Genomic DNA, 27,742 nt, shown 5'->3' with positions numbered 1-27,742 from the left:
GGTGTGTGTGTAGAGTTACCATCTCATAGTCGGCCACTCAGGGAACATCCAGGATCATCGTAATCATAAAAATAAAATAAAAATTCTAGCTCTGAACCAGTATTTGCTGTGACAGTTCAGTCATACAGTGATAGGAAAGTCTTAATTTTTAATGACATTTAGAGGTCTCTATTTGAACATGTTTGCTGTTATTCTCTCAGCCTACCCTGCGTCTTTATGACACCAGAGAGGTGTACTGTACTACCAAACACCTGTTCTCATTTGATTCCAAATAATCAGTAAAGGTCCAGTTAAATCAGTGTTTTTCAACCTTGGGGTCAGGACCCCACGTGGGGTCGCCTGAAATTCAAATGGGGTCGCCTGAAATTTCTGATAAAAATCTTTTTTAAATAATTATTATTCTTTTTTAAATTCTGATTAAAAACACCACACACAATCTTAAACAACAGTATTCTATACTTTCACTTTCTTGAATATAAATTGAGTTCAAATAAAATGCAGCATATAAAAATATCTGAGCTGGCCCCAAAAAAATGTTGGTGTCACCAAAAATCTGTCATGTCAAAATGGGGTCACGAGTCAAGAAAGGTCGGCAACCACTGAGTTAAATGGTTCATGTCAGCTACTGTTACAGTATCACAGGTGTGGTGTGCTCACTACACACTGTCTGTCTACATTTGTGTCTGTGCGTGTGTGTACTGATTGATTTTAATCTGTTTGTTTTCATATTCTTGTCCCAGCACACACCCACACACACACACACACACACACACACACACACACCCACACCTACACACACATACACTATAGATGATGGTGGACTCCATGCTGGTTCAAGTGGGCAAGAATCTGAGTGAGGCCATGAAGATCCTGGAAGATGGACAGAGGTAAAAGGAGACTTTTTTTTTTTCTTCGTTTTGTATTTAATACAAGTCAGATGATTCTGTGGCATCTCAATCATGGAAAATGGAAAAAAAAGTCCATTCAAGGTTGAATTTCCAGCGAAAGAGCACAAGAATGTAAGATGACAGTATATATCAGAGCGGAGCGTCTTCACATTTTTGCGTTTGTGTCCATCTGTATAGAGAGGTGGGGTCAGAGAGACGTTTCAGCAGGACCAACATCCCTGGACCGCTGCAGGGAGAGTAAGACACACACACACATACACCTCCATCAGTCTCTGAAGGAAGTGACTGGAAACAAAAGAAAATGATTGTTATTGTGGAGAGGAGGCGAGGAGCTGAAGATGATCATTAGTTTCTTTTTCTCTGTGCAGTGGTCAGGATGTCGCCACTATTCTGCACTTAGTTCACAGCCTCATTCATGAAGAGGAGGAGACGGAGGACAAGCCCAGCCAACAGTAAGGAATAATAGTGTGATATTTAATAAAAAGTGCCTATACATAAAAGAACAAAGGCGGAAATATACAAGAACTATGACAGAAGAACCAAAAACACTGGCATAAAATGCATGAAAGCCCAAGCAAGCTACACAGGCCACACAAGAATCCTACAACATAAGTTGAGAGCAGGAGCAACACAGTAAGGTGATGAATGTAATGATGCAATTAAATGAGATAGAACTAATGAAGTGAGATAACAAGAGATAAGAAGTGATAAAACAGAATGAAACAAGTCGGGACATAAAAGTAAAAGCAGTATGAAACAGATCAGAACAGAGTACCTGGAGAGGAAAAAGCTTATACAGTAGGATAAAATATAAATTTTACTGCAGTGAAAGCTATAAAACACAGTTGAATCAATTAAGTTTATTTTCATATTTCTTATTTTGAAGCTTAGTATCTGAGTTGTGTCCTCAGCGTACAGTTTTGGTGTCTCCAGTAGGATGCAGAATGTGGGTGAACAGGGTCACATGGCGCTGCTGGGTCACAGCCTGGCGGCCTACATCTCGGTGCTGGACAGAGAGCGCCTGCGCAAGCTGACCACCCGGATCCTGTCTGACACCACGCTGTGGATCTGCAGACTGTTCAGGTACGACTGAGGCCACAGACGATCACAATCTACTGTCACAACACTAACTATTCATGTGCAGAGAAGTTCTATATCATTCTAAATATGCTAAAAATGCCTAGTCCCTCAAGATGGCAAATATTTCAACTCTAGATAAAAACACTATAAATCATCTTCATGAATGAACTTTGTTTTTTCTACAATTTTCTACAATTTTCCACTTGTGTACTGAGAGACCTCTGGGCTCTGCTTCCTGTATTTGAATGATCTTCCTTCACTGGATGAAGGCGTATGTGATACTAAATCCTGCAGTAGTATGTTCTTCTAATGCTGGAAGCTGAAGTTTAGGACATTTCTGTTGTGCACCAGGATAGACAGTATAAAGCAGCACATGCTCAAATATGCAGACTTTAACCTTCAGTGAAATTTAATCAAGTAACTTGTATAAAATTTCAGTCCCTGTACAGTTGCCATGAAGGAGGAAATGAACCGTAGAGACCAGAGTTTTTTTTTTTTTTTTTTACCAGGCTGTAGACATGTTTATTTCTGCTGTTACAGTCTTTTTTTATGATCGCTATTAGTGTTAGTCAACACTTTAAACACTTTTTCAAAACTGTTAAACAAAACAGTTAATTTCATGCTCATGAGGTTTTCTGTTTTGACAAACTGTGAAAGCAAATGAAAATGTATCAGTTAACATCTACTGTTTTGGTCATAGTTGAGCTTGTGTGTAAAAGAAGTTAAAGGGGAATTGCCGTTTTTTACAATCTGGACCTTATTTCTAGCATAAAATATGATCATTTACTCACCCAGATAACTTTGGTGTCATTACAAGTCGTTCCGACAAAATTAGCTCCAGCCGAGAGCCGTGTATATCCATATAATGAAAGTCTACAGGGCAGCAGAATGCAGCCTCTAAATAACACATTATCTGCTGTGAAACTCATTCATTTCACCAATATTTTGTTATGATACACTAGTGCTATTCCCCTCTGAGTCCGGGGTTAGCTGTTATCAACATCCGGGGTCTGTAGGTTGAACTACTAACCTCTGACCTGGATGATGTCATCGCTGTGCGCTGCCCGGCTCATTCTGATAATAATGATTCCACTTCGCCATTCGGGTCCATTTTTAGTGCAACTAGCCGGAGCTTTAGTGAGTCCAGGTTGCGGAGAGGAAGCCTGTGGAAGCTGAACTTCGTCCAGCTGCTCATTTTGTTCTGACAAGTCGGAAACACGCAGAAACGAACCGTAGCATTAGCAGTAGCAACAAGCCGCGCGGCGCTCAGAGATGACATCATCCAGGTTAGAGGTTAGTAGGTCAACCTACAGACCCCGGATGTTGATAACAGCTAACCCCGGACTCAGAGGGGAACAGCACTAGCGTATCATAAAAATATAGGTGAAATGAACGAGTATGGGAAAAAATGTGTTAATTGTATAGCCCACACAGGCTGATGTTGTGGTAACTGTGTGAAGAGTTTTGAAAAAGTGTTAAAGTACTGAACAACGGGTCCTAGCGATCGTAAAAAAAACTGTAAGTTGGATATTTTAACATGGGAGTCTATGGAGACTGACTCACTCAGACTCACAGAAGGCTCCTGTTTACCATACATGGTTTCAGTAAATGTATTATTTTATTCTGAATATGGCAGATGGGTAAAAATTCTAAACTTATAAAATAGTTTCTTTGGCCTGAAGCAGACTATTGTGTGTAATATATTTATAAGAGCTGTCATAGGCACACTATTAATGAGATACAGTAATAACATGTCTTTCAGTCTGAGCAGCTCAACACTCAGGGTCTTGTCTTGGCTGTCAGTATTGAGTCTTTCCACCTGGATGTGACGTGTCCCTCAGGTATGACAACGCCTCGGCCTACTTCCATGAGGACAACAGGGACGGCCTGGTTAAAGTGTGTCGGCTCATCATCAACGCCCGCTATGAGGAGTACGCCTCTGAAGGTTATTCAGTGCTGAGCGCCAAACAGCCCATCATCTACCAGAGTGCGTCCTCCAGGCCTGGACTGGGACAACACCTCTGCAGCCAGGTAGACACACACACATACGTACATGCATACAGAAACACAAAACTTACAAATAGCTGCTTTAAATCCAGTATGGATGGAACCTTCATTAGAATATTGTTATAGAATAACAGTTGAGGCAATCCCAGATCCAACCCTCTGCCTTTGCTGTAAGACACATACATATATTATTATTATATTGCAGTTTCAGGTAGAACAATTGAAATGATGATGATAACTATCATTTAAATATTATGCAGTACATACTGTATAGATGGATGGATGGATGGGTGGGTGGATGGATTTATTTATTGTCCATCTTAGTGGAAATTTGTCTTTTGCATACATTCATGGCACATTAAATCATACCTACACCTGCAGAAAACAGCAGCAACAGGTGGGAATAAATCATATCATATAAGTATACATATTAATAGATAGATAGATACTTTAATTATTCTTCACAGGACTGTATTCCATCTGTTTGCATACCCAATAGAAACTGACTGTCTCTCTCTGTGTCCTCAGCTCGGCCTTCCTCTCTCCAGTTTGTGCACAGTCCCATGCAACACCCTCTTTGGATCCCAGCACCAAATGGTAGGAGAGCACAGATGAAACACACACACACACACACACAACAGAGCAGGTAGATGGAGTGAGAGTGACTGTGGCTCATGTCCTGTGTGTGTGTCCTTGTCAGGATGTCGCCCTGTTGGACAAACTGATCAGAGAGGATGTGGAGGCTGGGAAGCTGCCTCTGCTGTTGATCGCTAACGCAGGTGAAGGACACTCACAGACAGACACTCGCTCTGTCTGCGTGTTATGCAAGTTGTCCATGTCAGCAGTTACAGACATTATTGATCATTGTAATAGTCGATCGACAGATAAGTTTAGTACTATCGAACGAATCGCCTTGTTGTTTACAACTACTTCTGGGTAGAAAACCAGCATGAGAACAATAGTGACGGATGAGTTTAGCTATATCAAATTTTTCACGTCACTATATCGCCGTTTAGACTAATCTGATGCTTGTAAAGTTTATAAAACCAGTGATTGGACAAACATTACTATTTATGTGTGCACATTTTTGTAATTAGTCATGGTTATCATAGATTAGCTGGGCTAACAGTTACCTGTTTAACTTTAATAACTCAGTGACTCAATAAACGTCTGAAAAAATATTTTCTCCAGCGGATATCTGAGTTACAACATGACTGAGCTAACTGAAGTAGTTTCATGTCGTGTCCGACAATGGGAGGGTTTTAACAGCTGACCTCCTGATGTTAGCTTAGCTGCTGCTGTTAGCTTAGCTACTGCCGTTAGCTGTCCCTGTCAGCTGCAGCCACTGATGCTTTCTAGACGCTTTCTAGATTCCCCCAAACTGAATAAATACAACACATAGCAACACAAAACACACACAGAGAAATAGTAGTGTTTCTTCAATCATTTCAGATTTGTCTAAACGGTGACAGGACGTGAAAAATATGATATATATAGCTAAACTCTCGTTCATTACTACTGTTCTCATTCAAATTACGTGCTGGTTTTCTACCCGGAAGTAGTTGTAAACAACAAGGCGATTCGGTCTATTACAGATTACTATTTTTTCCGTAGTTTAAATGTTACTTGAATTCTGTGTGTGTGTTTACCCCCCCAGGCACCCCCGGGGCAGGTCATACAGACAAGTTGGGTCGCCTGAAGGACCTGTGTGATCAGTACAACATCTGGCTTCATGTGGAGGGGTGAGTCAGTCCTACAACATCTCATCAGCATGTGGTTATCTCCTGTGGTTGTGATAGGATAGTCACACAGAAACATTCACTTGGACTGAAATATGAGCTGAATAGACTTTGATGGTCAAAGGTCATAGATCCAGTATATCAGGAGCTTGTTGAGGGAATTTCATCACTGTCACACTGTGACCTCACATAAACACAAATGCATAGACTAATTATGATGTAATTTTACAAAAATGTCTACAAGGATGAAAATAAGTTCTGACATTTTATGTTAAAGTGGTAAAAAGTCATCTTCACTGTGACATTGTAATGTTTTTAGATACTGTAACCCAGGATGGAGAGACTGTGATCATATTTCCTGATATTTGTCCGGTTGGTGAAGGTGACTGGTTTCAAATGACAGCCAGCATCACTTCATCAGTCCATTCTGTAAAACCACATCAGCATTGTTGCTTTGATATTGTCGGGTCTAATAAGTGTCTGAAGTCTCCCAGCTCCATCATCATCATCATCATCATTGTTGTTTGTTGTTGCTCTGCAGGGTCAACCTGGCAACCCTGGCACTGGGTCAGACCACATCTGCTGTCATGGTAATCTCACATTCAAATGTTTGATTCACACACCCAGCATAAAACAAATACTCTCAGGTTAACAAAAGGCTGCACAAAACACAGGTCTAAATACACACAGACAAGGTCAATATGTGCACTGTTAAAGGTAGAGTCTGGAGTTTTGTTCGTTGCAGTTTGTAAACAAAATATTGAAACTGGGCCCCTCCTCTCGGGCTCAACTGTGTAGCCTCCTGCCCCTGACAGCAGCAGTTGTCAGGACCGCAAAGGAAAGCAAATACAGTCCGAGTGAAGCGCTGGAGCCGTGGGACAACACCCAGCCGTCACCAACATCGGGAGCCTCCAGTGTTATGTTGTTATACCGTTGTGGTGAGCTGGGAAGCGGGTGTTAGCGGCGGATGCTAACCGCTACTGCTAGCCGAAGCTCCAGCACTTCACTCGGGCTGTGTTTCTTTTTCTTTGCACTCCTGACTGCTGCTGAGAGAGAGAGACGTGCTAGCACTCGCTAACATCCAGGACAGCTCGTGCGACTAGCAGCCCTGAGCCTCCTACTCTGCTGCACGTAGCTTCACCTGAGCTCTGTCATTGGCTGGAGAGAAAACAGCGACTCTCTCGCTTTCTCCACCCAGAAACGTCCACGTGCACAAAAAAACAAAGCAAAAGACCAAAATACTGGCAGGGGGAGGGGCGCTGCAGACATAGCTACCACCACACAGGACTAGAAGCCCATAGGTGGTGACTAAGATGAATTTCATTTCACAAGTCTAATGTTTATTTTTAGGCACAAAACTCCAGACTGAACCTTTAAAACATTATCATTCTATTATTGCAAATGAAAAGAACATCAGCACCGTGCATTCTTATGTCAGAGGTTGCTGCTCCCCTTGTTTTGCTTTGCAATGGCAAAAAGATGTGAAACAAACCTAAGGATCATAGTTTATGAACAATGGTGCAGCCTGTGAGAGAACTTTCACCATCTTGTTTCACTCTTGATTGATTTTCTTTGTATTTGTGTGTATCGTTCCAGGCGGCCACCAGAAGTGATAGTATGACACTGACACCAGGCCAGTGGCTGGGGCTGCCTGCTGTGACTGCAGTCACCCTCTACAGACATGAAGATCCCGCTCTGGTAAGGTCCCTTCATGGAGCCATGCATGAATTTGTAACTTTGGACTTGGTGGAGATTTTCTACTAACTTCGAAATCAGGTGTTTAAGTATCACTATGGTGACCTCAGTGTTTTAGAACAGAATAGAATAGAATACTTTATTGTCATTTCATGTGACCATACAACGAGATACTGAGTGAGTTGGTCAGTTCCAGATGAACGCGAGGTTAGAGGGGCGAGTCCAAGTAATTTGACATATTTGAGCATTTTATAAAAAAGTAACTCAATGGTTACTTTTACTGGTAATTAGTTACTTTTATAATGTAGTAATTCAGTTACTTTTTGAGAAAAGTAACCAGTAACTATAACTAATTACTTTTTTAAAATAGCATGCCCAACACTGTCTGTGTGAGAGACAGAAAAATAATAATAAGATGGATTAGCTGTTTATCTCTTCACCTGCCTAACTGCTCAATGTGTGTGTGTGTTTGTGTGTTTCTCAGTCTTTGGCAGCTGGGCTGACCTCCAGTCAGCCGGTGGAGAAGCTGCGAGCGCTGCCTCTCTGGCTCTCTCTGCAGTACCTTGGTCATAATGGGATCGTCCAGAAGATCAAACATGCCACTGCACTGGTGAGCTTCACTAAACCTCCTCTAAACCACACACAGTCGCAGTCTCTAGGGATGGGAATCGAAAACCGCTTCCTCTTCAGAACCGGTTCCAACTTGGATCAATTCTTGGGATTGATTGATTTTTTGCAAATGCGCGAGTTTCCGAACCAAACAACACGGCGTCGAGACAGAAGCCTCTAAAGTGTGGGGGTTGATTGAGTGATTTGACAGTATCGCCTGTTTGTAAAAACAGGCTATACAAATAAAATTGCCTTGCCTTGCCTGTTTGTTTTGTAACCCGACACTTTGTCGTGCGGACACATGCTGCTCTCACGTCGAGAGTCGATGTCGCTGTTTACTGGATTGTTATTTTTGCGAGCCTTTAGTTTATCAGCTCGCGGGGCCTGTTGTTCGAAACCTAGATAAGGGATTAAGCCGGGCTATGTTGGTTATGGTCTGTTATCCTGGCTTAATTTAGCCTCAAGTCAGTTGTTCGAAAGCAGGTTACATTTATCCTGATCAAGTTACTATGGTGATTTATTCTCTGCAGCTAGCCTGCTCCAGACCAGGCTAACAGCCAGGCTTAGATGATTCTGTTGTCTTTATCTGTGAAGTCAGCAGTCACTCTGATCAGAAATCAATGTGTTTCATACAGTTATTGTTGTTATGTACATATTGGCCTGATTTCTAAACAAATAATAACAATAATCAAAAAACATGAAACATTTACAATATTTATTAGGCTTTTTTTTTTCATAATTAGGCCTTCTAAATTATTTTCATAACATAAGTTACAAAATATATTGGCCTAAATATTGGTTGAGGTAAGAAAATAAGAATAAAATTGAGTGAGTGTGAGCACCTTCCAAATAATTTATAGACCTCATCATTGTTATTGGCAATTTATTGAAGCACCAAACAGCATAATGTTCTAATATTTAATTAATTTTCACCTGTTGGCTATGTGCTGTATAAACTTTACTTTAGATGTGTGCAATGAATCAGCTTCCACTGCTCATCATTAAGGCAAAGTGCACAAGGGTCACCTGCCGCCTATGATCAGAATCGTTAAATTCTTATCAATGCCCATCCCTAACAGTCGCTACATGTGTTTTTGTGTGCCGAGACTAATCAAATGAGACACATGCTAAGCTAGGCTAAACCGCACCTTGAATTCATCAGATGTGATGACGTTCAGCAAGTTGAAACTGTACAGAAATGTAATGTGGTGTGTCACGTCTCTCTCTCCTCCAGAGCCAACAACTCCTACAGAAACTGAAGTCACTGTCTTCCATCAAGACATCGGTAGGTGATCTTCCTTCACTGCTCACATAATGTCCACAATAATAAAAGACCATCAGGCCTAATGAGGATAGATGATAGAGGATTCTCCTCTGTGAGTGAAGTCGTTGGGGTTTTTAGTGGTAGTTAGTTTTATATCACTATTCATAAATCTGTCAGCACCTGCACCGGAGAACAGAGCTCTGTATCATGTTCGCACCACTGCCCACAACCTAGAAAGATGACACTGAGGAAATAAAATCATCATCAAGACCAATATTATAGGTGTGCAACAGAGTATTATGAAATTAAATATCACAACTACCAGTGGTAGTAAACTCCAGTAGGGGTAGTGGTCTTGAATGCTGGGTGTTTTAAAGCTGCAGTTGCACCAGTGACTTCTCTGTTCAGTGAAGAGACTCTACTAATGTGTGATTGGTGGCTCCAACAGAACATTACAGTTTTTCTCCGTCGCTTTGATTGGTGCATTTCTCACATCACTATTAACATTTGCACAACAGTTAGTGCATTTCTCAAAACAATTAGTACAAACTGCAAAACCTAGTGGATAACCTGCAAAAGTGCATCACTTGCTCAAAATGGATAGCTCATTCCTCAAAAGCAAGTATTCAGTTTCAGTTTAGTTTATTTGAAAAGGGACAATGCACATTAATAAACATTGTATGAAAAACACATGTAAATGCACCCGAATTAGCTTAAAAAGCTAGTTTTCATCGACAGTCCCTCTGCCAAAAGAACAACAGTGGAATACAATATTGTACCACATAGGATAGAACACATACACATACTAACTGTCCGTAAATACATACATGAATACATATTTGGACGACAACAAGGTAATCACACATTTATTTCTTTATATTTCATGTCAATGAAACTGTCAGTGTCATCAAAATGAGAAGTCTTGACACCATCGTTTATGAACAAGATTTTGTCATGTTTTCATTATGACAGTTTAGTTTACTCTGTCAGTGTTTTTCAATGCAAAAAAAAAATTGACACTGGTGACGCAATTTGGTGAAAATATACTTAAAAAAAAAAAGAAAAAAGAGTGAGGGTCATTTTGTGCATCCTGTCCACAGGCTCCTCACATACAGAGAAGTCACTGCAGTATCTGCTCTTATTCCATGTCTTCTTATTGCCATGAAACGATGAGTGTGTCTCTCAGCACCTCCTGACATCACAACGACATGTGTGTGTCTCACAGTCATGAGTCAAAATACAGAACAAGACTGGTCATATTCTATTTGATATTAATGCCACAAAAAAACAAAACAAGCCAACAATATCTCTCAAAAGTGACTTACTGCCACGTTTGAAGTATACAGTACAGGTATACTTCTGTTGTACTCTGCATTAGCATAGAATTTCGTCCAATCACATATTTGAATTAGGGCTAACTGTCTAAAAATGTTAGTGGAGTAAAATAAAGACAAATTGAATACTGTTACAGTCAAGGTCAATACATCTAAAGTACAAAGGGTTGTTATAATGTAATATATCACTCTGAAGCCGATTATTCACTGAGCGGGACACGGGTGACCTCTGACTGTCACTAAACAGTCAGAGGTCACAACAACAAATACAACAGAATAAGTCACAGTTTATTTATTTAATCTACTCTCTGTTTCATTCACTAGTGCTTAACTGTTAGCAACTAGATAGATAGATAGATAGATAGATAGATAGATAGATAGATAGATAGATAGATAGATAGATAGATAGATAGATAGATAGATAGATAGATAGATAGATAGATAGATAGTACTTTATTAATCCCTTGGGAGGTTACCCTCAGGGAAATTGAGGCTCCAGCAGCAGCACAGCACCGATCATACATTAAAAAGATATTATTCCTCAGCTCATTGTAAATGATAATGTAAATATCTATTCATTGTTGGTTTTGTTTTTCCATTACATAGGTTGATGGCAATAAAGAAATCTAGAATATCACCATCTTTTGATCCATAAAGAGATTATAGTGGATGTTCTGGAGCAAGCAGGGGGTCAATCTGAGCTGCTGATAGATCTCAGTGGTGAACTGCAATTAGAGTGATAAACGTCAGGCCCATCAAACTGTGACGGCAGCTGGAGGGAACATCCACTTAGATCTTTGTTTTTAATGAGCCCCATCTCATCAGAGCTGACACGCCGCCATGAGACTGAAGGTGCTTGTGTCTGTATGGATAATTACACCCATCACAAAACAGATATGGTGACCCATAGAGCCCAGTGCACTGCAACTTGGGAAAACATGCAAATAATAAACTGACGTGCTGCAAGTGCAATCCCACAACACAACAGGAGTGGACACGAAGGTGGAGTGGGGGTGAGTTACCATGAAGGTGCTCTCTCTCTCTCTCCTTATCTCTATCACTATCCCAATTGCTATCTCTATCTCTATCACTATCTCTATTTCTATCTCTATTGCAATCTTTATCGCTATCTCTATGGCTGTCTCTATTTCTATCTATTTCTAAAGCTATCTCTATTTCTATCGCTATCTGTCTCTATGGCTATGGCTATCGCAATCTCTATTGCTATCTCTGTCTCTATCGCTATCTATAGCTATATCTATCTATCTATCTATAGCTATTACTATCTCTATCGCAATCTTTATCGCTATTTCTATCGCTATCTCTGTCTGTATCTCTATCGCTGTCTCTTTCTCTATCGCTATCTCTATTAGGGGCCGTGTCCACCAAGCGCGTTTTTAGCTCTGACAGCGCTTAGCGCTCTCTATCTCCCTCGTCAGAATGCCACTATTGCTAGGTTACAAAACGAGTCCTCTGACACTTCCGTGTTCCTGCCTTGTTTAAAGCAACATTGCGGAGTTTCAGCTCAGTGCTTCCACCATCTGGTTGAGAAGCGCTATCGTCTGGGGGGAAAAACGAAAACGAAACTTATCAGCGAGCGCATCCAGCGTTTATTCCCATTAATAAACGACAGTATTTCCCACATGTTTGCAAGGAGACTGTGTGGTGGGTGGTCGGGGGAGGGGGTGTGTGGGGTGGGGGGGCGGCGGCGGCGGCAACAACGGCGAGGACGAGCGGAGGAGAACCGTAGTTTCGCTTTTACCCACCACGTCTCTCCCTCGGCGCAGAGGGGAGGGGGAGGAGGGGGGAGAAGGGGGGGCGGTGTTTCGTACCCGTGCAGGGAAGTTACATAGTGCAGTTTCAGCCGACGCGACCCCGCTCAGGCTGCGGCGGCAGCACCATTCATCCTATTAACCATTTTTCTACCATTGCAATGAGTCTGGAAACATTATTTTAAGGCCGAAAAACTCTGCAATGTTACTTTAATGTAAACACTACAACGAGTGTCAGAAATACACAACAGCATTAGCGGCAGCTTTTGACATGGACCCTGAGGTCGGCTACCTTCAATACAAGTGTGGGTCATGATATAAACCGAGCCACGTCTCCGGTTGTGTTGCTGTCGGTAACGTAAGTCCCGCCCCTTCTTGATTCTGATTGGTCAGTGCGGGGAAAAGTGACATTGACGAGCGCGGCGCTGTTCTAAAAGTTGAACAGATTTCAACTCGAAGCGCTCTGACCGCCGCGACATAAAGAAGCGCCGAGGGCGTTTTTCCGCCGAGGGCACTGAGCGCTGTGAGCGCCCAACTCAATAGGGTTTGAATGTAAAATAGACGCCCAGAGCGCTGAAAACGCGTCTGGTGGACACGGCCCCTTACTATCTCTATCGCAATCTTTATCGCTATCTCTGTCTCTATCGCTATCTCTGTCTGTATCTCTATCGCTATCTCTGTCTGTATCTCTATCGCTATCTCTGTCTCTATCGCTATCTCTGTCTCTATCGCTGTCTCTATCGCTATCGATATCTCAAGGCAAAAAAAAATACAAATGAAGAAGAAAGTGATGAACCTTGTTCCTTGTTATTCAATAACTTCAAAAGACACATTTGGAAATACAAGTATCTGCAGCTCATGTGTTGTGTGATTGATCCAGCTCATTTATGCATTTGCATGTGTTCTTAAATGACAGTACACTGAGTTCTCCAGCCCACTGTACATGGAAGAACTTACAAAACTGTGGTGCATTTATTTTATTATAATCAAACATGTTGATGAATTTATGATGTTTTTTTATATGAAGGGCAGCTTTGGTGTTTTGTTATATTTGGTGAGAAAGTCCACAGGTGCAGAGAGGATCAGAAGCTCTTCATGTGTTAACTTGACTCCAAGAGTTGAAAGATGAACCCCATGTGTGTTTGTAGGATGTGACAGAGACAGAGATCTCTCTCGTGGAGGCTTTGACCATGGTAACACACAGTTGTGTTGATACTGACAACAGTCTTAGGGGCTACAGACCTGACATGAAGCTTGTTCACTGGCATCCACCACATGAACACTGTATCCATGCAGCCACTCAGTAGCACAATATGACATGATACATTCAAACTACTGTGAGCCAGATGCAGTGAACAATCAGAATGCCTCTTTGTTGGTGAGATGTGAGGTGTGCGTGCGTCTGCGAGTGTGTGCGTGTGAGTGCATGTCTGTGTGTGTGTACAGCTGTAGCCATAGTCAGTGTGGATTGCCTTGGTTCCAGGGCGTGGTGCCGTCGATCCCGCCTATCTCCGGGGCTTCACTGCGGGACGTTCTGGGCTCTCTCATGCTCTCTATTGTAGGTGGGACCAAGCCTCTGCCTGTACCCTCCACCCCCAGCCCCCAGCCCCCTCCCCCTTTACCCTCCCCTCTCTCCCTTTTCTTTCTTCCTGTCACTCCTGACCATCTTCCTTCACCCACATCAGCTTAGCGGTTTTTGGGTCTCTCCATTGGCTGACGGACTGTTCACTTCTTCCTAATTGTTTAGGATGTGGACCACTCAGGCATGTCCTTTGAGGTACTTCAGGGAATGCCTCTCCACACTCAATATGTTTTGTTGACTTTTGAAGAAATACAAGGGTCATGAATAATTAATGAATATGTCGTGCTGTTGTGTCCAATGACTTCCTTGTTAGAAAAAATCTCATTTGATGAGTAAAAAATGATTTGAAAACTTCCAACTGAAATATCCAGACTTGATACTGTTAAAGGATAATTACCGTTTCTTACAATCTGGACCTTATTTCTAGCATAAAATACGATCATTTACTCACCCAGATAACTTTGGTGTCATTATCTGCTGTGAAACTCGTTCATTTCACCAATATTTTGTTATGATACGCTAGTGCTATTCCCCTCTGAGTCCGGGGTTAGCTGTTACTAACTACCGGTAACCTCTGACCTGGATGAAATATTGGTGAAATGAACGAGTTTCACAGCAGATAATGTGTTATTTAGAGGCTGCATTCCGCTGCCCTGTAGACTTTCATTATATGGATATACACGGCTCTCGGCTGGAACTAATTTCATTGGAACGACATGTAATGACACCAAAGTTATCTGGGTGAGTAAATGATCGTATTTTATGCTAGAAATAAGGTCCAGGATGTAAAAAACGGTAATTATCCTTTAAGGACACATGGTTTACTCCTGAGCCTGACGGCTTTAGTCATTTAGTCAACAGTAAATTGTTGAGGTTCTCCTCCTTTTCAAATGTGGGCAGTCAACAATTTATTATTTACTGAAAGGGAGTGTGTGGAAAATGATTATCAAGAATACAAAGTTAAAAGTAGTTGTTAAATGTAGCTATAAGAAGCTCTTGGGTGCAAATATACAAATGTGCAGTGCAGCGACAGTATGCTGTAAACAAGGCTAAGGATTAATGCCAGCTCTTGACCGGGCCGTTCTCTCTTGGACTACGACAGCGCTCCTCTGCTGGGCTTCCGTCCAGAACTCGTCCAGATGATCCAAAACGTAGCAGCCTGTTCTTCATTCATCCTGAAAGGCCATGTCACTCTGCTTTCAGTGAGACGTCTGGGTCTGGGACGTGTCGTGCTCTTTCTTAGACTGTGTTCCTCAAAAAGGAATTTGGTCTGACATCACCATCACCTGTACACAAGATAATCCAGACTGTTCTGCTCTGTGGTTCCCTGGGCATCCCTCTACCTTCAGGAATTTCTTTCTTCTTCTCTTCAGAGAGCATCTCCTCTCTCAGTCCCCAACACCTCTAACTAGCTCTCGTTGTGCACTTTTGTGTTACTTCCTTCTACCATCAGGTTGTGTTTGTTTCAACAACTTAGCAGTCAATATTGTGTCCATGACATCCATGGCAATCTTATAATAAACTTATATGTTTATTATGACTACTTTATACTCACTACAGTTGCCTTTCTGTTTCTGCGCTGGCCACAATCAGACCTGGGCTCATCTTGTTTTCAGGTTTTGTGTCCATCTGTCTCATTCTCACAGACATACAGAGTGAGGGGGACCGGGGACCTGTACCGTTGTGTTCACTGAGCAGCTCACGTCTCTGCCCCGCTGATCTCAAAACAACATTGATAATTAAAAGTAATGAACCTACTGCTATGACTATAGGGATTAAACCAGGGACCAAAATGTTGAACTATCCCTTTTAACAAAATTAGACAAATGGTTCATATTTTGTATTACTCTGGAAAAAAGGGATGTAAGTTGAAACTAGTCTGAGTTGAGGCAGATGAGGATGATGATGATGATATTTGTTGTCATAGTCGGGGATTTTCATGGCATGGTTTTGTTTTTCTCTTTTTGCTCAGCTCTCCTTCGTCTCCTCCACTGTTTCTCCTTCCTGCTCATCTGATAACTTCATTAGTTGTATGTTTTGGCTTCTGAGTCTGAAGTTGTCTTTGTTAGCTCTGCCTGTTGTTAAGTCCTGGGTGCTGTGTGAGACTGCTTCATCTAGTGTTGGCCCGCCACTAGAGGGAAAACGCCCCAGCGATCTGAGCAATCCTGCAGGCAGCGCACCGAGAGTCTAGCTACTGTACATCAGATACACTGAAAGCCTTAAAGGTATTCAGAAAAGAAAATTGAATTTGAGCCCACTATGGGTCTTAACATTAGTGTAATCACTCATCTATCAGATGATGTAGCCCAAACTTTGTGCAAAATTCTATTTTTGAGTAAATCTGGGGTGAAAGTGGGGTAGTTTTTTTTCCGCATTGGCCTCACTAGCTAAGTTAGCAAGCTATAACATAGCAAGCCTACTAGCTAACAGTTAGCTACGTTAGCTTAACACACTCGCACACACACACATACCGAGCTCGGTCCATTGAATATCCCGCCCGCTCGATAACGCCCAATTAAATTTGTTTTCCTTACTCGGGTAAACTCGTGGGGCAACTCTTGGAAACTCATGGAAGGAGGCGCGACAAACAGGACAAACGGCCATTTCTGAAAACGTTTAAGGTCTTTGGCCACTTCAGACAGACTATGATCATGTCTGAAGGTTGAAGTCTCCACATTCACAGGTGGTGTTGATAGAGAGGGGCAAGATATGATGGATAGGTATTCACGGTGTTACACTCATTGTAACTTTGATCAGACCAAGCCTGGATGAAACTACCATTCGACAAACAGACATTTCTTTTTCTAGTTTTCTGACCCGACAACACCACACACATGCATGTGAATTATTCATGACCCTCACATCTACACCTCAGAAACACTAGCCCTCATCTCAGTCCCACCCAGGCATGATGCTTGCCTTAACCCCTCACCTGGATGTCATCAATGATCAGCTTCACTCTGGGTTTTATATCCTGTCTTAGTGTTGTATCATATGGAACTCCCAGGGGATCAGCTGTTTGCTGACGGTTTGTCTCTGGGCTCCCGAAATTAAAAACCAGAACAAAAGACAGCGTTTGGTGATGTTGTGATGTTGTGAAAGATTATGGGAGTTGTACTGCCATCACTGTGTTCATCAGGCTCATTGATTATCCAGAAAATTATCGTCCTCTACAAAACAAATGGACCAAGTGAGTAGAAGCATTTAAATGTTAGCAAACCAAGCTGACGTTAAGCTTTGCTCAGCTTGTTCCACTGATAAGTTATGGTCCAGATATCTGGAGGTTCTTACCAGCGCAACTGATGGAAACACTGACTAAAGCAGTAAAATGTTAAAGATCAGTGATTGACTGACGCAGTGCACACAGGACAGGACGTCTCCAGCAGCTGGAAGCTGAGCTCTCTGATATTTCCTCAGCTTGTTTCTCTGATAACTTCATGTCCAGACGTCCGATGACTAAATCTTTCATCTAGTTCAAATGTAGACCCACCATGTATTTATCTATTAAGTGCAGGTGGATTAAAACAAGATAAAAGTTATTTTGAGCTTCTGGTTAGACAAACATACTGACACATGATCATGATGTCACTAACAGACAACCAATGACATGTTGCCATGATTAAAGTCACAGCTTTTGGGAGAACGTAAGAACACAACTCATCAACATTTTTAGAAACTCTAATCTGGCGAAGTTGCGTATTCCGGCTTTAAAGGGTAATTGCTGTTTCTTTTTACAATCTGGACCTTATTTCTTGCATAAAATACGATCATTTACTTACCCAGATAACTTTGGTGTCATTACAAGTCGTTCCGACAAAATTAGATCCAGCCGAGAGCCGCGTATCCGTATAATGGGAGTCTACAGGGCAGCGGAATGCAGCCTCTAAATAACACATTATCTGCTGTGAAACTCGTTCATTTCACCAATATTTTGTTATGATACGCTAGTGCTATTCCCCTCTGAGTCCGGGGTTAGCTGTTATCAACATCCGGGGTCTGTAGTTGACCTACTGACCTCTGACCTGGATGATGTCATCTCTGACCGCCTTACGGCACGGCTTGTTGCTACCGCTAATGCTATGGTTTGTTTCTGCTTGTTTCTGACTTGTCAGAACAAAATGAGCAGCTGGTTGAAGTTCAGCTTCCACAGGCTTCCTCTCCACAACCTGGACTTACTAAAGCTCTGGCTAGTTGCACTAAAAATTAACTCGAATGCCGAAGTGGAATCATTATTATCAGAATGAGCTGCGCGGCGCTCAGAGATGACATCATCCAGGTCAGAGGTTAGTAGGTCAACCTACAGACCCCGGATGTTGATAACAGCTAACCCCGGACTCAGAGGGGAATAGCACTAGCGTATCATAACAAAATATTGGTGAAATGAACGAGTTTCGCGGCAGATAATGTGTTATTTAGAGGCTGCATTCCGCTGCCCTGTAGACTCACATTATACGGATATACGCGGCTCTCGGCTGGAGCTAATTTCATCAGAACGACTTGTAATGACACCAAAGTTATCTGGGTGAGTCAATGATCGTATTTCATGCTAGAAATAAGGTCCAGATTGTAAAAAAAAAAAAAAAAAGGCAATTCCTCTTTAAATGATACAGGTGAATTTGACATGAACATTAAGATGATGCTAAACAGGAGACAACCCTGGGTGATGTACTCAAAAACCCAGTCATGGTGCAGCCTGCATCAGTAATTTTTTTGCATGGTTCATGGACTTTATTTTGAAATATGTTTGCAGTGATAATGGAGAAATTGTTATGTCCAGTGCACTTTACTGATGAGTTAGTTCTTTAATGTTACATAAATCAAGTGTCAGCTTGGTCTTGGGTCACTCCAAGTCCTGACAACTGGAGTTGTAACTCAGCTTTGGGCTGCTCCATAACACTCAGAGCACCACCACTTCCACACAACATTTGTGACAGTTCCAATGACCATGGACATAACTTACAGTGCAGCTTCAATACACATACACTCAGAGCAAGCTCTTAAATACATTGCGCCATTTCAATGTATGGTAATTGTTTTGCATGTCATTAAGAATGTTTATTGACCAGATCTATGTAATGAAATGAATGCCTCAGGTTGTCTGAGTGGTTTGTCTGTGTGTCCAACAGGTGGAGGATGAACTCAACTCTCCTGTGGTTCTGTTCAAGTTCTCCCAGGAGATGAGTGCCGGTGAGGGTCACCTGACTAACATGGTGGAGACGAGACAAGACCCTGTTTTTTATTGAATTTTATGATGGCATTTTTGTCTTAGATTAGATGAGGCCAAGAAATGAAGTCATTGCGTACAACACAATCATAATATGTTTGGTTTTTGCTTTCTTTCCCTTTGTGCTGTGTTGTAGCATCCAGTGGAGGCTCAGTGGAGGGATACTGCGCCGGGGAGAAAGAGGTCATGGATGCCTTCAACAGATGGGTGAGTGTGTGTTCTGTTTTTTTTGAAAGTCAGTCTGACAACGACCGGTCCTGACCTTGGTGAAGGTTGGACAGATGTTAGTGTGGGTCAAATGAATTAACTCGCTGTGATTTAATAAATATAAACCATTCATGGCATTATGTTTGACAGGGTCTTCACTTTCAGCATTTCACTTCATATCCTAGTTGGATACTCTGTCACTGAATGAGAAATGACTTGGTACCGTTTATGTCATGGTGATAGATTTTTCTTTCCAACCTCATTTGACTATGTTGAGACCTGCTGAAAGGTTTTGTATGTTTAGATTTTTAACCGTGATTATATTCCACAACTGTGTACTTTTTGTTTGACTGTTGATCAAGGAGATGAATATCATTATGTAATTGTTTGTCCCTTCTTGAATAAAGACAGAAAGGAGTTTATTAGAAAATAAAAGTAAATCCAAATACATTTCAAAAGCTAATATCATTTCGCAATGCAAAGATTTTGCTAAAAAAAAAATTAAACTCTTAAAGAAAATCTTATGTATTTTCTCTTGAGTGTTTATTGAGTTGTTTGTATGTACATTTACTCTGGTTCATTTCATGTTGTTGTACACTGGCCGCTGCTGCTCTGATTTGTTCGGAGGGGTCAAATGGAAAGAAAATGAAAAAAATAAGAGTTTGGCAGAACTGAACCCTTCCTGACAAAATCAAACAGGCAGTTTTGTTGTCAGTGCTTTAACACGAACGTGTCATAATTGACCAATCACTCAGTCCACGTTTATCCTGTTAAATGTCCGTAGCTGGGTGAGCAGCTCTCTCAGCTGGTTCCTACCAGTGGAGTAGAAGTGGTGGAGCTGGAGGACGAGGGAACCTGTGTTCGCTTCAGCCCCCTCCTGACTGCTGCAGGTAACACACACACACACACACACACACACACACCAACACAACCTGTATGCTGGCGACAGTGGGAGTCGGGGACTTCCATTGTCCCATTCTTTTGGACATATCTCAGTCTTGCTGAGGGAATTTCTTCAAACTTCACACAAGCGCTCATTTTGTCTCAAAACTGAACTGAACAGATTTCAGTGATCAAAGGTCAGGTTTTGGTTCACTGGGGTCTCAACATCAGCTCTTACAAAAACCTTCACAGTCAACACAACATCAACACAGGTCCTCAGCAGCACAACTGCCAAGGTTTTTAAAAAAAAATTAAATTCAAGAGATTTAAACTGTCAGCGGGAAACACTCAGGTCTGTGACTTGTCCCTCCCACCCAGTGCTGGGGACCCAGCAGCAGGATGTGGAGGACCTGGTGGAGAAGCTGATGGAGCTGGTGCCGGTGATGAGCTCCACAATGAGCCTCCGACAGGACTTCAGAGAGGAGAGCCTGCGACACGCCGCCTCCCTCAGATACATGGAGGACCTGAGCTGGCCCGGCCTGGGAGCCGTCCGGTAAGACCTCTGCTGTCTGTCACAAAACAAACTCAGATTAATGAACCCTCAGCTGCTTCAGAGTAATCTGATATCAGATCAGTTTGTCAGAGTATGCACTCGGGGTCAGTGTATCTTTTGGTCATTGGATTCTTTTTTTCTTTTTCTTTTTTAAAATGGGAATTAAAAAACAAATTTCACACATTTCATTTTGTAATACAAAAAATAAAATTGAAACAGAAAGCGTTCTTCTTGTGGAGTGTCAAAAAGAAATTTACTAAAATTGAAAAGACAGTTTGATTTTCATGTTGTATTTCATATAACAAAAGATAAAATCACTAGACAACAGGAACTAAAAAAAACAGACCAAAAACACAGTTTTTTCACATTCGGACATCAGATGTTGTTATTTTCAAGGCGATAGTTCCAATGAGCAGTGAGCACTAAGGTACCTGTGGTCCTGTAGGCTAAAATGTCTTTGAAGCCCTACACAGATATGATTTTAGACATGGCAAACGAGGCCTGAAATATGTGCACATATCAGATGAAAGTGAGGGCGGAAGAGGATTTTTAAACAAATTTGGTGGGATGTTGAGCTGAAAATAACATAAGCTTGATGATTGGAGTCCCCAACGTACATCTGGAGTTAGAGGCTTATTGTTATCTATTTGTATGGTCTGTCTGTCCGTCTTTAAATGTGAGGACTACGGATGGAAATTAGCTTTGAGCTAAATCCAGCATATTTACATGACGTGATGTGCGCGTCACTAATTGTTCATTAATGTGCATTGTCCTCGTCAAATAAACAATAAAAAAAAAGGTGGCAAAAGTCATAACCGGGGTATGGACCTGCGATATCTTCCCTTTTCCCTCCTTCTGCTCTGTATGTGGTGAATGTGTGTGTGTGTGCATGTGAAGACTCTTGCCTTATAAATGATTTTAGGTGTCAGAATATGAAAATGTTTTTGGTCTGTTTCTTTATTTCTGAAATAGAACATAAGTAAAGCAGAACATTAGTCAATTTCTTTTTGACACTCAAAAAGAAGAACGCTTTGTGTTTCAATTTTATTTTTTATATTTCAACATGAAAATCAAATAAACCAATGGTATTTTGTTTTTTAATTCCTATTCATCAAAAGAAAATCCAATGACCAAAAGATACACTGTCAGTCCTACAATTTTCACTTTCATGCATAAAGTTAGGTCTTGACCTTGCCCTCTAAAGTGCCTTGAGATAATAATGTGCATTAGGATTTGATGCTCTACAAGTCAAAGTGGATTGAACTGATGTGTTGATGTTCAGGTATGAGCCACAGACTGAAGGAATGGATGAGAGCAGGAAGAAGCAGGAGCTGGAGAAAATGAACACGGAGCTGCTGAAGAAACTTGAGGAGCTCGACACTGACATCATCTTCTCCACTGGTTCGTCCTACACACACCTGCAGCTGTGCAACAGTGTCACTTCCAGCCTGCATGTTACTCTACTCCATACCTGTTCTCCTCCTCTTCTCCCAGGTCCTGAGTTTAGCACCGAGGAGCACTGTATCTTCGTTGGCATGGTGACTGAGGATGTTGATGTTTCAGAGCTGGTGGATACAATAGCTGCCCTGGGGAGGGACATAGAGGAGAGTGGAAGGGTAACTGTTTCATTCATTTTATCTGATCATTAGATCATTAGAGAGTGTGGACGTTGTGTAATTACTGCCCATCTTTAAATGATGAAAAATCATGAAAGAATGGAATGTTCATTCATTAAAACAAATGAATGGACCAGAATATTCTCAACAGACTCACATCGGGCCAAAGGTCCTCAATTAGAAAGTGAATCTCTGAGCAGTAATGAAGAGACGAAATAGAAAGTGAGAATAACCAAGGGGACGGTTGTTCTTTTTATTGAAACAAATCAGCTACAAATTGTGCAGCGAATAAAGGACAGCCAGTCTACACCTACTGTCAGAATGCAGCTGCCAGCGTTGTAACTAGTGTCGCTACGTTGGCTTCCGCTAAATTTTAGAATTGATGTTTGTCTTTTCAATCAATTTTTTATTTTATTTCATTACATTTTCATTCATCTAGACCCCTTGTCCCAGGGGTGACATTAATTACGGACAATTACAGGGGAAAAAGGAAACAAAAAATAAGAAATAAATAAATAAAAAATAAAAATAATTGATGTTTTAATCTTAATGCTGGCTTGTAAGGTCATACTCGAGCCAGGAGCCAGCTGGTGTTCTCAGGTCAGCTGGAACAGGCCATCCAGGAGCCTTCACGCTGCGGGCTGCTGCTGCAACATGCTGCCTGATCGTGTTAGAGCTGCTGCTACACCAGTGTGTTTTAAATCTCAACTGGTCTTTTATTCCCACTTTTCATTTCAGCTCCTAATTATTTGTTTTTCTAATGGTTGTATTTCTGTGTTGTTTTAATTGGAGATTAGTCTAATGCGTCATTTTCACAATATACGCATAGTCTTTCCTCCTTGTTAACTCGAGCTGTGTGCAGCACACCTGGAATGAAATGAAATGTGCTGTATGAATAAAACCAGAAAGGTCAGGTGGATGTCAGCTCAGGCAGGGCCGTTGCTAGGAATTCTGGGCCCCCTGAAAGAATACTAAAGTGGGCCCCTGACTTTTCCACTTTTTTTCTCAGACTATGTATGCATTATCATTTTTTATTTAGCCTACTTTGTTTTAATGCTAATGCAGCATTACTATGAGTATTAGTCAGGGTCTAAGCAGAATAATTCAGTCATACAAAGATTAGACTACTGGGGGTTTTTGTGGGCCCTACTGGGCGCTGGGCCCCTAGAATTATCATCACCTTTCTCCCCTGTACAACGGCCCTGGCTCAGGTCCAGAGGAGTTTGATGGTGGGAGAGCTTTAGACTTCTAAACAATAAGTCAGAAAGATGTCAACTGTAAAATGCTGCTGCACAGGAAACAGATTCAGATTTTAGAAGAAGTTTATTCGTCCTTTCCAGGAAAATCGTTTTCACATTCTGTATAAAAACCCTCACTGAGGAGGAGGAATTCCCACTCAATTCCCACCTTCACAGTGGTTAAGGTCCAGATGTTTACAGATGTTGATGTTAATTTAATTTTCACCTTTGTAATGGCTGTGACTCCCTCCTCGCAGCTGTTGGAGAACATGACGGAGGTGGTGAGGAAAGGCATCCTGGAGGCGGAGCTGCAGCTCCAGAAGGCCAATGATGAGAAACTCATGGAGGAGGTGTGTAGATGAACACTTTTGTTTGCTCTCTTGCTTTATAAATTGTGAGTATGGTTTTGTGTGTGTATAATAAAACAAATCTAGGTTAATCTACTGACATTTTGTGTGTGTGTGTGTGTGTGTGTGTGTGTGTGTGTGTGTGTGTGTGTGTGTGTGTGTGTGTGTGTGTGTGTGTGTGTGTGTGTTTTAGGGGATGCTGCGACAGCTTCCTCTGGTTGGCTCTGTTTTGAACTGGTTCTCTCCAGTGCAAAGCTCCATAAAGGGACAGACCTTTAACCTGGCTGCAGGTATGTATGTGTGTGTGTGTGTGTGATTCATACTGTAAATAAGACCAATGATTCATCTGAATTCACACAGACAAACTCTACCGCTTTACTGTTGGTGTGTCTCTCTTTCACACTCATGCTGTGATGTCTGGGTCGGTGATTATAGCTCAACACTCTTCTACTGTCCAGGGGACAATTAAAAGTGGTGAACCCAGCTGGGACCACATTTGTGCTACAGTCAAAAAGTCAAAATAATCTACTTTCCCATCATCTCTCCTCAAGCTCTAAAGAAGTTGTCATGAGGTCAAGGAAAGATGAGGAGTTCAGTAGAATTCATAAAGACAACAATAAAATATGTCTGCACTTAGACTAAGATTTTTAAATACTTAAAAAATATATATAATTTAATGACAATAAATCATCCTTCTTGAACCACAAAAATAAAGATTATATGAATGAAAAATACAAATAGAGAAAGTTGAGCCTTTAAAATAATGATAAGATAGAAACGGAGAACTGAGCAAGAGGTCAGAATAAATTCTGTTCAGACAAAAATACAGATGTACAGTTTTCTGGCATAAGTGTATCTTAGTGCATCAAGTAGAGGAAATGAAGGGAGAGGATAAGTGTACAACATTATATCAATGTTATAGTATTGTTAAAGAGAGAATAAATCCATATTTATGGATTTCCATTGGTTCTGGATAATATTTGAACTGCAGCTTTATCAATACTTGACATTTGAAGTAAAAAAAAAAAACATGAAACACCAAGTGTGTTCCGCTCTGGTTCATCACTGTCCATGTCTCGCATGTAAACGTCTTCTGTACGTGTCTAAATAGATCAATATAATATTTGGGGCTACACACAGGCAACTTTGCTCTTATGAGAGTATATATCAAGGTATGTGAATCTTCGTCAGTCAATGTGTATCATACGTGTTCATGTTCATGTTCATGGTGTGTGTGTGTGTGTGTGTGCAGGTTCCCTGGACTCCTCAGAGGAGACATACTCCACCAAGGCGCAGGCAGGCAGGTCGCCCATGCAGGACACCCCCGCCTCCTCCTCCAGGAGACTGCCAGGTAGGTCACTAACCTCTGTACATTCTCATTATGTACTATAGAGCAGTGGTCGCCAACCCGTCCATCTTGGAGACCGTTCCAGTCGCTCTCGTCTCGATAATACCGGAAAAATGAATTCATAAACACATTATGCCCGATTGATGTTCAGCTTGCTTTTTTTTGTGTATTTCTTTTGAGCGGATGGGTGCTGCATTAAAGGGATAGTTCAACATTTTGGCAAATTGGCCCATTGCCATAATCGCTGTAGTCATAGCAGTAGGTTGGTTACCTTTATTTGTCGGTGTAAGTTATTTTTAGAACGGCAGAGCAGAACTGCGAGCTGCTCAGAGCTATGCTACGGAGGCTAATGGGATTTCTTGGTTTCCCTCATCAAACTCATCAAATACACAATCTAACAACTCCAAAACGCTCTGGTGGACAAGTTGTGACCTGCACATTCACCACGCTATGAGATAATAACGGATCGTTGCGAGACGGAGTTGTTTTAGAGGTAAATTCAGAGACTGCTTGCTGAAAAACTGTCCCTGAAGGCAACACGCATCAGCGGTTTTGCATTAATTTCCCTCTAAAACAACTCTGTCTGGTAACGTTCTGTTATTATCTCATAGCGTGGTGAATGTGCAGGTCACAACTTGTCCACCAGAGCGTTTTGGAGTTGTTGGATTGTGTATTTGATGAGTTTGATGAGGGAAACCAAGAAATCCCATGAGCCTCCGTAGCGTAGCTCTGAGTAGCTCACGACTCTGTGCTGCCGTTCTGAAAATAGATTGCACCGACAATTAAAGGTAACGAACCTACTGCTATGACTATAGCGATTATGGCAATGGGCCAAAATGTTGAACTATCCCTTTAATGCAGCACCCATCCGCTAAAAAAAATACACAAACTGGTTTTCTGACGTGCCCTAAAGATTCTCTGCTGCTGTGGGTCATCGTTCACTTCTTCATGTCTCCTCTCAGGACAAAGGTTATTCCGCCGCTCAGGGGCCAGCTCTGACTCCTTCAGTGAGACCAGCTCGGTCGGACAAGCTGACGAAGGGACCGGGGAGGAGAGCACCACCGTGAGCAGCAGCATCCACCCTCCCCCCACTCCCCCCACTCCTCCCACTCCGCCTCCGCCTGCACCAGAGGAGCACTCGCAAACTGGAAGCGAAGTCTCGCCACAGGAAGTCCAGGAGTCCTCTGAGCAGGAGCAGGAGCAGGAGCAGGAGCAGGCTCAGGAGGAAAGTGAGGAGGCCTCAGAGGAGAGGCCTTCTGAAGACCAAGAGGTGGAGCAGAGTGAGAGATAGGACCGGTCTCAGGTGTCTTCCAACTGGTACCAGCCTAACAGTTGTTTTAAAAGGGATTATCACAGTGAGAATTTAACTCTTCCAAATGTGGAGGAAAAGCAGTGGAGCAGATGAACCTGTCTGTCTCCTCTGATGTGTCAGGACAGAGAGGATGTCAAAGTTAAAGGAGGAATCCACCCACACGTACACTTACACTGTAGCCAGAGTATTCTCCCACAGGTTTCTAAGCGCCTTGAATCTGGACATAAACAAGTTGTTTTCATTTAATTCACCTACATAAGGAAGTGAAATGAGGTTAACAGGTCAATGAAAATGTTCTGCTATCAAACTCCCAAAAAATATCTCTGACTCACATCATCTCTGATTGACCATGTGTTCAGTAATACACTCCTCGCCCCACACGGTGGAGTGAAGAGTTTCTGGGTGGATTTTTCCTTTAAACATATTTTATATGGAGTTCAGCCCAACTCTGTTCAGATTTTCACACTGATGATTGTGTCGTGATCGTAGAGCTGAGGAGCAGCTGTATTGCACACAGATGTTTTTTTGTTTTTTTTCTTCTTTTGATTTAAAGAGAAATATGATTAATCAACACTCCGTTCACCTGAAATGAAGCATCTCAATGCTAAAGCAATTAGTGTTGCTGAAATTACAATGTTTAGAGTCCTCACTGTAAATAGTCTACACGCAAATATGTATCTAACGTGCCCGATAACTGATTATAATAATTTATTATCTAATAAATCTGTAGAGGAAGAGAAGTATTTAATTAAAAATGGCTCCTGATGAGAGCCGGCCCCCTCCTACCCGAGCTTCAAACACTCCCTTCATGTGATGGCGCGTTAGAGCCACTGCTGCAGGAAAACAAATGTTACAAATATGGAAGAAAAAAAAGGACACAATTACAGGAATTTTCCAATAGAAATGTTACAACATAAAGTTGTGATTATATGAAAAAATATACATTAATACAATTACATTACAAGGCAAATTTGACATTAACAGGTCATGTTCGAAAAATAAAAGTGTTTTACAAAAGAGGGACA

General features: G+C 41.7%; 1 protein-coding gene across 2 annotated transcripts; it reads left to right on the top strand.

Annotated features, from left to right (window-relative positions):
- The first annotated feature begins 764 nt into the window (after positions 1-764).
- On the top strand, positions 765-27,742 carry pdxdc1 (pyridoxal-dependent decarboxylase domain containing 1). Of its 2 annotated transcripts, none has more exons than XM_083978049.1 (22): positions 765-887; positions 1,086-1,145; positions 1,277-1,360; positions 1,845-1,991; positions 3,830-4,019; positions 4,524-4,592; positions 4,696-4,774; positions 5,653-5,737; positions 6,276-6,324; positions 7,331-7,432; positions 7,914-8,039; positions 9,273-9,323; positions 19,117-19,177; positions 19,351-19,421; positions 20,206-20,311; positions 20,682-20,856; positions 22,139-22,257; positions 22,351-22,472; positions 23,968-24,060; positions 24,251-24,347; positions 25,310-25,408; positions 26,368-27,742. In XM_083978049.1, exons 1-22 carry the CDS (start codon positions 811-813, stop codon positions 26,694-26,696), a joined length of 2,391 nt encoding a protein of 796 aa, XP_083834175.1. In that variant the 5' UTR covers positions 765-810; the 3' UTR covers positions 26,697-27,742. The 2 variants fall into 2 exon arrangements, with proteins under 2 accessions (XP_083834175.1, XP_083834174.1); XM_083978048.1 differs by having other exon boundaries at positions 1,842-1,991.

The sequence above is a fragment of the Trachurus trachurus genome (genome assembly GCF_905171665.1).
Source record: "Trachurus trachurus genome assembly, chromosome: 8".
Lineage (NCBI taxonomy): Eukaryota > Metazoa > Chordata > Actinopteri > Carangiformes > Carangidae > Trachurus > Trachurus trachurus.
This window is presented reverse-complemented; position numbering and strand designations above follow the sequence as displayed.